Consider the following 11779-nt stretch of genomic DNA (forward strand, 5'->3'; position numbering starts at 1 on the left):
CAAGTCTGTGACTTATAGGAAATTAAATATTTTTGTTGGTAGTTATCGTTCAACATCTTCAATAAAAAACAATCTTCATGTGCCAAAGCAGTGCTGTAATGCATGGAGTTGGATTCATTACTTTCTTTTAAGGAAAGAGCAGTAGGAATTAGCTGCTTTCATATTAGATCCCACATCCATTTTCCACCTTTCTTTCACACTCTTGCCTTGTTTTTTTCCCTATTTTCTCTGTGGAACACACATATTCTTGGTTGGCATGACTGTCATCCTAGGTTGTTTTTTTTTTTTTTAGTAAGTAACCAAAGTAACAAATGTGCACCTCTTCCCCTCCCCCCAATTCAATTTGTTATTTGAAACCAGGAGCCTGAAAATTCTACATTATTTTCAAGGTTTGATAGATCGGATGTCTGGCAGATAATTGGGTTCATTTCATATATACTGTTTACAAAATATATAGTGTTTACAAACTGCTTTATTCCAGTGTTTTAGTTACTCTTCATTAAAAAAAAAGGAAAGAAGAAAATTCTGTACCTGCATTTATTCCTTGTGTCAGTTGCTAACCTGTAAGTAGTAGCTCTTAGGAAAGGGCAGTGTGAACATTCAGCCTACGCTGACTGTAGATCGTCACTTGAGAAGCCACAGTTTTTAATTTCCTGACTCTTACACTGTTGGCTTTGCAACCTATTACATTAAGTTTTTTAAATACTTTTGCTTCTTTGCTTTCTTTTAGAACCAGTGCACACCCTATTAAATGCATAATGGCTGAAAGAAAACATTTTTATATGGTATATATTTATCATAATTTCTTATTTTTAGTAATTAAAGGGAAAAATCAAGTGAATCCGTTTCAAGCATGGAGAAACAAATCAAATTGTGCATAAATAATATATTTAGGGGTTTTTAACGAGTGGAAACTATTATTAACATAAACTAAGCATATAAGCATACATTTAGTCCACATCAGGCTGAAAAAAAGAACCAGAAGAAATTCTGTTTAGACCTTAGGAATAAAAGCTGTACTTAGACCAAGAATGGAGGTTGGTTTGTTTTTTTTTTTTCAAGCCAAAATAGGAACGTTTTTAAGTATTAAGCATAAGGAGGAGGGTGTGAGAACTGAAACGGTCACAAGCCTCATTTTGTAACGGGAGCGCTCCAAGGTGTTTGCAAGACCGGGTCTCTATTTTTATAAGGAGTATTATATAATACGCAAGTGGAAAAGTATCCTATCCAAGTGGAAATAAAAACAAACTGCCTTCAAGATGACATAACTCAGCAAAATACGAATCATTAGCGTTGTACTTGTATGTGGCGGGTATCTATAAAAAAGGATTTTAGATTTAAATTTATGATGTCAGACGTGCTATAGAATGAAAATCTGGACCTTATTTATTTTACAGTGTATTTACGTGCCTTTTTACTGTCACGACATCGTTTTGCTGAATGCTGTAGCACAAGATCAGTTCACCAATTCCCTTTGGGCTTTACTCCGGCGCTTTCACTCATCTAGGGAAGTACGATACCGTGGGGGTTACACCGCAGGTTTCCGTGCGACTACTAGTCTATGCAGTAAGTCACTGCCAAATAAATTTCGGGTTGGCAGCAATTAGTAGGTAAAGGGCGCTGCAAAATTTAAAGCCACAGGCTAACACGCAAAGGGCGTAAGAGGCAGCTCATCCTTAGGAAGCAAAGGGTGATGTTTGTCCAATAATTTTGTTACCCTGAAATGACAGTAGAAGGTTATAAACTAGACCAGTATTCCCAGTGGAGTCAGATATACCAGCAACAGTGATGTTTTCCTGGTCCCGTGAGCTTCAGCTCTACACGTCTGCTGAGGAGATCTAAGCAGCAACTTAGAGCAGGCCTGAGACATCTGTGCAGCAGGGCAGGCTGAAACGTAGCGGAATTAATACTAAATTCAGTAAGACTATGTAAGTAAATAAATACCACACAGCCTGCATATGGTTGTGGAACCAGACAAATTGGATGGTGGTTAGGATAGGAGCTATAAATCAATATATATGCAGCACAGGGGGATGCCTGACTTTTGAAAACCCTAATTACCACAGAAATATAAATGTTAGAAACAACAACTGGGCCTGGCTGCAAATTAGCCTCTAGGGTAGACGAGCACAGGGTTATCTTCAGTTCATTCTTGATGTACACGGTCAGATTTATTCCTCTGCACTCCTATCAGGGAAAAAACCTGAGCGTGGTTTCTCTCTTGTTCTTTCACTCGCTTTTTTCTAGGGCTACTCTTCCGAAATTAGAGGATGTGCAAGATACTATTTAAAATTACAAACCCAATAGCACCCTGACTTGTGTGCTGACCCAGTTAGGAACTAGCTTGTGTTTTGTTGTGCCTCCATTAGAATCCAGAGTTACTTTGTAAGAAAGCATTGAAATGTAAAAATAATTTGGAAGATATTTAACATATGCATTCATGTTACTCTGAGTTTTAATACAAAACTCAGTTAAATCACATTAAATTAGAAACAAATTCATATTCATAAAAAAGGGCAAAGCCTGCTATTAAGAAAAGTTGACTGCTCTTGATTAAGCGAAGAGCTGTCAACACAGAAAGTGTATAGGAAAGAGTTCTTTACCATTACCCAGGTAAAGGCATAACAAGCTCTCAGATAAATTTAAGTAAAAAAGCTGAGAACCTAAGACCAAAGGCCCACTGAATTCATTGTCTTGGACCTAGCAGAGACCTGAAAATCTTGGTCATGCTATTTTCGAGAAGAGATGATAAGTAGAGAGAAGACAACATCTTGGGCAGTCTGTCCGTAGTAAATTCTCTATTATTTACACTGAAGCTAATTTACGTTGGTAATTCCTGTCGCAGTGAAATGTTTGCAGCATGGAAAAAGTATGGAAAATATGATGCACGTACATAGCCTTTTCGGTCATCCTGCACTTGCCAATATCTACTGCTGGATGATGCATCTTCCCCTAAGCCAACCTTCTCCAAGGACTTTCCCCACCCCCCAAAGAAAGTTCAGACGTGAACATTCAGGCGTAAACATTGGCAGTTTGTAAGCACTTAAGAGGTATCCATACAGCCTTGTCATCTGAGAAAATGCGATACACTTGGCATTGTCTTTTCTTATGAAAGAATGTTAATGGCATGTTAGAGACCATCAGCAAAACCTCCCCAAGGTAAGGCCATTTTCAAGGACGAATGACTCCACGAGCCGTGAATGACTCTGTCCAAGCAAATCATTAAAAACGTAATGATTATGGAGACCATATGTTTTTCTTGTTACAGAATTAGTCATTAATTTCTGCATTTTCTAGCTGTAAACTGATCTTCTAGGCAGGATGACAACTTTATGAAGAAAATAAAATAAGCACAGAGTTATAGTCTTTTTATACATATATATCCTAGTAAAAGCTTTTTAAAAGAGTGTGTAGCGGGGTCAGCGTTTTTCAGTTTCACATAATTCAGGAATGAAATACGGACCCACAAATTGTTCAGTTTTTGCTAATGGCTCGCCAAAAAGCAAAGTAATAGAAAACAAATTCCCCAATGGGCTATTAAGTAAGAATACTTTTTAAAAGATAGAAAAATCCCAGATTGTGAACATACAGGATTACCTCAGGAATAATGGCTGTCAAGTACGTTTCACACAACAGCACTTCGGTGTTAGCTGAAAACTTCTTTACCAACCACAGAAGTGATATCCAAGAAGCATGAGCAAGAAGCAGGTAAAGTAACAAGAAGCCCATTAAATAAACAGCTACACCAACAGCATCAGATGCACCCGGTAGGATTTCTCCACAAAATACACGTTTTCTAGGTAAGATTACAACCAGAGCTGATGTTTTCACTGTAGCTCACCGTGTTGTTTCTCTTGGCTAAGGCAAGCGTATTTTTTGCTTCTGAGGCACACAGCTCGCAGCCTGCATCCGAGCACATGACAAGCTATAGGAGCAACAACTTCGCTTCAGACAATTCATACGCCTAGCTTGGCACGCACAGGGTTTTTGAGAGGTTGACCATGTTTCTGAAAGCTTCCCTCGACTTCTGTTTCTCAGGATGGGTCAACCTGTGAAACTTTGGAAGTCGCAATTGACAAAGCCACAGTTTGCACCACCACCTCCTTACGTTCCTAGCCAGCACTTTGCCATGAGGCAAGCACAGCCTTTCCTCTCCCAAGCTTTTCTGAGCACTGATGTGAGACAGCACAGTTTGCTCTGTACTCGTACCCTGAGCCTTTTCCTCTCCACGTGTACAGCAGTAGATGCGAGAATGCCCACAGCAGAGTACACTGCCTTCAAAACCAAGCTACCTGGAGGGGAGTGGAGGTGTCTCTCTTACCACCTTGCTTTGGCTCTTGAGGAATTAAATCACAGGCTGAGTGGCAAAGAAAACTTAAGAAAGCTCTCTATGACTGTTCCAGCTGTATTGTCATTTGTTTTCAGAAAACATTGTCATCTGCTCTTCAGTGTAATCAAACTCTTTAATAAATTCAGAAAACCATATATATTTTGAAAATCTCCAGAATACTGCAAAAAGGACCAAGTCAGCTCAGTCTTAGCTCCAACTTCTGCATTTGGAAAAAAGAAAAAGAAGACGCAAAGAGCCCAATACTGATGCAATATTGAAACACAACAGGAGGAGCTATTGGGTCAAAATAGCTGCTACACTCATCCTTTTAAAGCTCCCTGCTTAAAAGTCCTCACTGAGTTTTCAGTGACGGAAAGACCTTTACTATTTGAAATAGGCTGTATAAAACCAGAGGATCTTCATCTCTTCTATGTAAATAAGTTTTATCAGATCAAAAAGCAAAAGCAGAAGAAATTATAAGATTGCAAAGAGGATTGCAATATAGTTTTCATCATTTTTAAAGAAATATTTTGAATTTAAAAGTTCAAACTGCTGGATATCACTGGACACCCAGTTCTTGCAGGCACTGCAGATTTATAAAGGCCACTTAATGTATCAGCTCTGACTCAAAATTGATATAGTGAATGGCTACATTTAATATACACATTTACTTAGACCAGCCAAAATAATGTAAATCACATTCTAGTAGATTTAAATGTCCTAAAAAGGTTTTGTACTGCCTTCATCAAATCCACATAAGATTGACTCTTTTTACTAAACATGTGAACTTACGCATAGACCAGTCAGATGTACACATTTTCTTCTTGAAAGAGAACGTTTTAAGCCTTTTATAATCAACGTTACAGAGCAAAACTCTGATTTTTAATTTCAAATATTAAAATGTATTTCGCTGAAACATAAATCAATAGAGATATTTATCAAAATATTAATGTTTATCATATGAAACGTTAGTGTGGGTTTTCAAGAACCATGGTTTTGCTTCATTAGATGAAAACTTACAGACAGGCGTATTGAGCGGAACAAGTTATACTGTAAATCTCTACAGGTCACGTAATGTCCTGCTCTGAAAAGCAAGCACTCTGCAAACATTTACTCTCTTGATGTGCTGCACATGTTGGGATAGTTTGAGCTTGACTAAAGGTTTGCTACTGCAGATAGACTAGCCAAGCTGCTTAAAGCATATTCAAGAAGCTGTCTCTTACACTACTACTACTACTATTTTTCTATTAGGATTTGAATACTGCTCTCATATGGCTAAAAAACTAGCGTGGCCTGCCATTTTAGTCTCTTTACTGATGCTCACAGTTCACGTTATCATCAATGACTCAGAAAGTGAGTAAGCAGAGACTAAAACACCTTTTAAGAAGCATCTGGGCACAAATGGAACTGTGCGACATCTTTGGCACCTACTTCTAAAGAGGCGAGATTCTGGAAGAGAGACTGGACATGAATGAAACCCTCGGGCACTTTTAGAGCTCAGTCCATCCCAGGATGCTATATAGTTTACTGTGATAGTGGGCAGACGAGACTCAGTGACTCAGACGGCCTTTTTCACTCCTGCACTGTTACATCTAACCCTAGCGGCAAGGAAAGTATCACTAATAAATGAGTTTTTAAGAGCCAGAACCTGTTGTACCTTCTCATTTGACAATGTACTTGAAAATAACACTGAATAGTTCCACTGAACTCAATCAATAAAATGTTTCAGGTTTTTTTCAGGCAGATCTTCAAAGGTTCTGGGGATTCTAAAGGTGCATATTGACAACTGAAGTATACTGCCTTGTGCAAAAGCGACTGCCTGCATTGTCCAGGGGTTCTGTGAGCACTTACCTTCATCAGACATTTCTTGGTGCCTTCAGCGCTCTGCTCGCGGGTGACTTGTGTTGACCCCCTGCACTTCTGAGTAACTTACCAACTGGATGGTCTGCAGACCGAAGTCTGACTGAAAGCGAGTAGTTAACAAGCTCAGACTCAAACGTGACTCAAACAGCTTCTTTTCCAGTGTCAGGAGGTTGCTAGTTTCTTAAAAAGGCTTACAAACTCCAAAAATATCCACCCTGCGCACCCTTCTGTATCGTTGCGTTTAATGAAACTTGCTTACCTCTTCAGCCTGTAAATTTTTATTTGTTTTTTACTGAAAAGCAATTATTTCGTTTGGCAGGATCTACACAGTTGCAGTTTTTTGCTGAAAAGACATATTACGACAGCATGTTTTAAACCAAGAGTGTCTCAAGCACAGCAATAAAAGGGAAAAAATGTGCTTTAACATTGTTTTCAAATATTTATTAACACAACATATGAATTTTTCCATCCAAACAGCGATTCTGCCTGCGGTATCTGTAACCTGGTAGCGATACTACCCCAAATTGACAATTAAATAGCAGTAAGTAAGTCGAAAATCCCAAACAATCCTCCCCCTCCTTTCCAGGAGGCACTTTTGCTATTGTCTAGGAGCACAAATAATTTTATTAATAGCTTAGCTAGCAAAAGTACAAGGCGCCAATGAGAAATGCCACTGTGCTGGCACAGACTAAACCTTTTTGTCTGCTTTAAAAATATGCTCTAAGAAGCCCGGCTTGCAAATTTGGGATCTGAAACTACAATCGCTGCTAGGGCTCCTTCTTACTATAAAAACCTGCATCGGCATTCTCAGGATCCGCCACAAGCCTTTTTGGCTGGGTCTTGGGGTTATGATAGCTCCGAGTCACAGGTAAGCAGGCCTGGAAGAGTACAAATCCTGCCAGAATAGTTTCCGTCTTTCAAAACACAAATGGAAATCACAGCTTTAAGTTACGTAGTAGAACAATGCGTTACGCGTGTAGAATACATACCGTTACAAAAAGTTTAAGAAAGGCAATAGAGGGCCAGAGGTTTCACCCTGAAGGAGAGTAACAACAAAGACAATTTAAGCATCTGCGACACGCGCGTCCGGACGTGGCTGACAAGCATCACGCTTTATCCACGCTGGCGGCAGGTGAGCCGCAGCAGGAAAGGCGGTGTCGAACCGACGACAGGGAACGGGAGACGAGAAAGCTTACTTGGCTTTGCGAGCAAGGGTGAACAACGTAACACGGGGTAGTTTTTTTTTAAATATGGGATATTAACTTATACCTCTAACCTCCCGGTTTATAGAAACGCGCTATTTGTTTAGGAAGTCAACTATAATAAATAAGTTTTTTTCCCAGGATGACGGAGGCATCTGCGCGAGGAGGCGCTCCTCCCAGGGAGACGCGGCGCTGCGCCCTCCCCTCGCCCCGGGGCGCCTCCCGGGGGGGCTGCGGGCGCCCCTCCGAAGCCCCTCGCCCGCGGCGCGGCGGTGCGGGGCGGTGCGGGGCGGTGCGGGGGGGTCCCGGCTCAGGCCCGGAGATAGTCGTTCTTGAGGCGGCTGAGGCGGGCGCCGTGGCTGCGGACGGTGAGGGCGAGGAGGTCGTGCTTGTCCCGCAGCCCGCTGGAGATGTGGCGGGTCTCCCGGAGCAGGGCGCGGGCGTGCAGCAGCAGCCCCAGGAAGCTGTCGCCCAGGCGGGCCTCCTCCCGGTCCCCCTGCTCCTGCCCCTGCCGAAACTTGCCCTCCAGCTCGCTCAGCGACCGGTCCGAGCTGGAGTAGGCGTCGCTGATCTGGGCGGACTCCCGGCGCAGGTAGGTGCTGTAGCTCTCCTCCCCGTCCAGGTCGTAGGAGATGCTCTTGCCGATGCCCTCCAGCACCCGGCCCGCGTCCTCCACCTGCCGGCCCAGCACCGTCAGCTCCTCCCGCAGGCTGAGCCCGCCGCCCGCCGCCGCCGCCGCCGCCGCCCCGCACCGCCGCTGCTCGCTCACCCTGAAGAGCAGCTGGCACCGCTCGGGGTCGTCGTTCTCCTCGTAGTCCCCGTCGGGGACGAAGTAGTGGTGCAGGGTGCCGTTGGACATCTCGGGGTACAGCGGGCCCTCGAAGTACCCGCGGCACAGGCTGCCGAGGCAGCCCAGCCACAGCAGCCGCAGCGCTGCCGGCATGCTGCGGCCGGCAGCCCGGGGGCGCCGGGCAGCCGAGAGCGGGGGCAGCCTAGGGGCGCCGCCGCCGCCCGCGCCCCATGGAGGCGCCCCGGCCCCGCGCCCGGGCCCCGCCGCTGCCGCCCCGCGGGCGCGGCCGGCTCCGCTGCGGGCACGGCCGGCGCCGGTCGCGCAGCGCGGGCGGAGGCCTGGCGGCGCTCTGGGGCCGGCTGCCGCCGCGCCGCCTTTAAAACGGGGGCAGCCCCCGCCGAGGAGGAAGCGGCCCCCGGGCAGGGCCGGGCCGGGCCGGGCCGGGCCGCCACGGGCACCGGGCGCCGCCCCCGGCATCGCCCCCGCGGGGGGCGGCCTGCGCGGGGAGGGGAGGGGGCGCGGACACCCCGCTCCCCTGGATAATCACCCCAAACCTGGAACGGCTCCGCGCTCCTCGTTCTCCCGTTAGAAATAGTTTTCACGGCAGCTCCCTCAGCCAACACAGGGTGCGGGGCAGAGGGGCTTCGCAAAGCTCGGGCAGCCTGGTTGGTCACCGACTGAGAACTTCAGAGGGAAAAAGATGCGGGTTCAGGTGTAAGGTGTAATGCAGTAAACCTTGGAGGGCAAAGGCAGGGAAACGAAACGCAAAATCTGCCCTGAAATAAAATGTCGGGTGCGTTTGAGGAAAATCCACACACAGTTCATCCCGTGGCGCTGACTATGTAAAATTTAAAGTGTTTCTCTTTCACGAAACAATATTCTGCGTGAATCCAGTAGCTGGATTACAGCAGGGTCGAACCTTGCACGTAACTGGCCTCAATCTGTCTTTACTATTTTTGAGTTGTTAAATGAAGGTAGGATCACAAAAAGAAAGGGTCTGTAACGTTACCAGCTCCTTTCACGTCATCTTTCCTCTTCCATGGAAAAAATCACCAGCTAGCAGGGATTATACCAAATCCTGCAGTCATCCAGAGTTAAAACTCCCACTGCTGTCCGTGAGGGCTTTGCCTGCAAAAATATTCCTATCACCTCTTTAATGTAAATATTTTAACTACCATCTTGACACTTCCTGCATGTTGCAAATCACTGTGATGCTTACAGTTAACTCGATTGGGCAATAGGCCAGCCACTTATGCTTTTTTTCACTGTTACGTTGGGCATTGTAGATTAGAGCCTTACGGGGCGCAGGGGACTTTGGCTCTACCATTTCTTATGCTGCCATGATTTTAGACACCTACGTTTCAAACACAGTCTCGAGCCCTTTCCCTCACAGCGGCTTCGTTCTGTAATCACAAGCTATCCTGTTTCTGGACATGTGTGGAGCAAATAGCTGCTCTAGAGACCAGCTGCTCTTCTTGAGCTCAAGCGTGCTGAGCTCCACAAGCTGCTCCTTTCTTCGCTTGCACTTCCCCGAGAGGCTCCAGCGAGGCCCCTGCCTCCACGTATCTGGCTTTGCTGGCTGGCTGCTGATTCTGTCCCCAGGTGCCCCCGCTGCCAGTGGGGCTGGGAGCTCAGCAACGGGCTTAACTACATCGCCGGGCCCTTTAGTGTATGACACAGCAGCATTGAAAACAAGTTCTCACTAGCAGTATGGCCTTTAATGCTATATGTATTTCAGCCTTCCCAAGTATTGGCTTTAGAGCCTACAGAAATGCTTTACACAAGCGCGGAAGGTCGTAAGACCAACAAACACCAAGAAACAAGCGAAAAATAAACCAACCAGTCAGCCAACCAACAGAAACCTAACCCAGAGACAGCAAAGGTAATAGCCAAACACTTATTGAATTGCTTTAAGTAGACTTTCCAAGCCTCGGAGTCAGTTAAGACCATGCGCATGTGCACCTCAAGGTGAGCAATGTCTGCAGAGTCCAAGTAACTTCTGCACTGCTGAAAGCCCAGGCCAGACAAGCTATCCAAACAGAAACACTGCACGCATTTGGAAGCATTTTAAATTTGTAATTAAGTTCAGAAAACACTCGTATAAATAGGTTGGATTAGGCTAAGCTTTTGTGCTTCAACTTTCTATAAAAGGTTTAAAGCTTATTCAACTGAGCCTGCTTGGCATTTGTCCTTGGTCTGTGTTTGCCAACAGGGGCTCTTTCAAACAATTTTATTCCCAGGACGCTCTTCTTTCACCTAATATTTTATTTGGTTCCCAATTCTTTGCCAGCCATAGTATTTTATCTACATAAGTTTCCACCCAGCTGGTGTTACTGCCAGTTGACTGGTTTGGCTGATACTGGGTTGTGGTGGACTCCACTTTTGAGGTCTCTTCATGGAAGTACCGCGCTGTAAATCACTCGGCTGCAGCTTTGTCAGCATGGTTATGCTTTCACCGGTGCCACAGTGGGCAAAAAAATTGGCCTTAGTAAATACTTTTTCTCCATCTCTTCATACATTAAGAGACTAAGAGGTGTCTGTTGCGCCCCGCTACAGCTGCTGACTCCTGGCTACTGCTGTTTTCAATGCAATGTGCATTATCCAAGTTCTATTTAAATTTGACGTCAAAATAGTCTCTCCCCAATTAGCCCACTTGGAATGTCTGCTTCTGAAGGAAGTCTGCAATATGGGATCTGCAGCCTCGGTGACTCAGTGGGCAAAGCTTTGGTAAAAGCTGGAACCTGCTGAAAGATACGCACCATCTATTATGGTTCAGGATTACAACGCAGCAGAACCCGAAGTTTTAACTGAAAAGCATCAAACAATGGAAAAGATGTAGGCTCACGCTGGTGGGGTAATACTGCGCGTAGGTAAGCCATTATTCGCTCCAAAATCACATCTAAAAGACAAAAGTCTTAAGACTGCACTGAGATAATCTAATATGAATACCCTTAAACTGTCCATAAAACCATGTGCATGCAAATAAAAATCAGTTTTTCTTTTTTTTCTTTTGAAAGACACACAGTGAGAGTAACAACAATTACCTTTATCCATCCAGACCTGGGTCGAAGGGTCAGACGTTTTCATCACAGTTAAAGGCAGCAGGAACACCACAGCAATGGCTGAAATAACAACATAAAAATCAGTGTCAACAGAGAGTTTTTAAAAGTAATTTCTGGCATTGTCTGGGAGGCATAGAGGGCAATAAAACCAAAGGACGACAGAAGGGAATTTCTCAGGAATACCAGAAACGCGGGGTGGAGAGAAGCAGGGAGGAGAGCAAGCCGTTTTCTGCTGAACGTTGCATTTTCTGCTGGGAACCCATAGGGGTAGTTGTATGAGATCAGATATCTGGGGAGCTTTTGGGATGCATCCAAGAAACAGTTGCTCCTTGTGGCATGCTCCCATGAAGGCCCTCATTGAAATCCTGGCATTGTCAAAAGGCCCATTGATTTCAGCATGACAGTATTTTACCCTCCCTGCCTGCTCAAGCATTTAAAATTTCCTTTTGCATAAAATGAGGAAAAAGTACTGGAAACAAAAATATAGCAGCATACCGATACTGTCTTTTACAAATACTTGGCATCATACACT

The 11779-nt window shown here is 44.7% G+C and overlaps 1 protein-coding gene across 2 annotated transcripts; it reads right to left on the reverse strand.

The window, feature by feature from the left end:
* Positions 1-6455: 6455 nt before the first annotated feature.
* Positions 6456-8536, reverse strand: FIBIN (fin bud initiation factor homolog). 2 transcript variants are annotated; one of them, XM_064452841.1, is made up of 2 exons: positions 8165-8536; positions 6456-8071 (listed from the first exon to the last, which is right to left on the reverse strand). In XM_064452841.1, exons 1-2 carry the CDS (start codon positions 8336-8338, stop codon positions 7706-7708), a joined length of 540 nt encoding a protein of 179 aa, XP_064308911.1. In that variant the 5' UTR covers positions 8339-8536; the 3' UTR covers positions 6456-7705. The 2 variants fall into 2 exon arrangements, with proteins under 2 accessions (XP_064308911.1, XP_064308910.1); XM_064452840.1 differs by having other exon boundaries at positions 6456-8535.
* Between the last annotated feature and the right edge of the window lie 3243 nt (positions 8537-11779).

The sequence above is a fragment of the Phalacrocorax carbo genome, chromosome 5, assembly GCF_963921805.1.
Source record: "Phalacrocorax carbo chromosome 5, bPhaCar2.1, whole genome shotgun sequence".
NCBI lineage: Eukaryota > Metazoa > Chordata > Aves > Suliformes > Phalacrocoracidae > Phalacrocorax > Phalacrocorax carbo.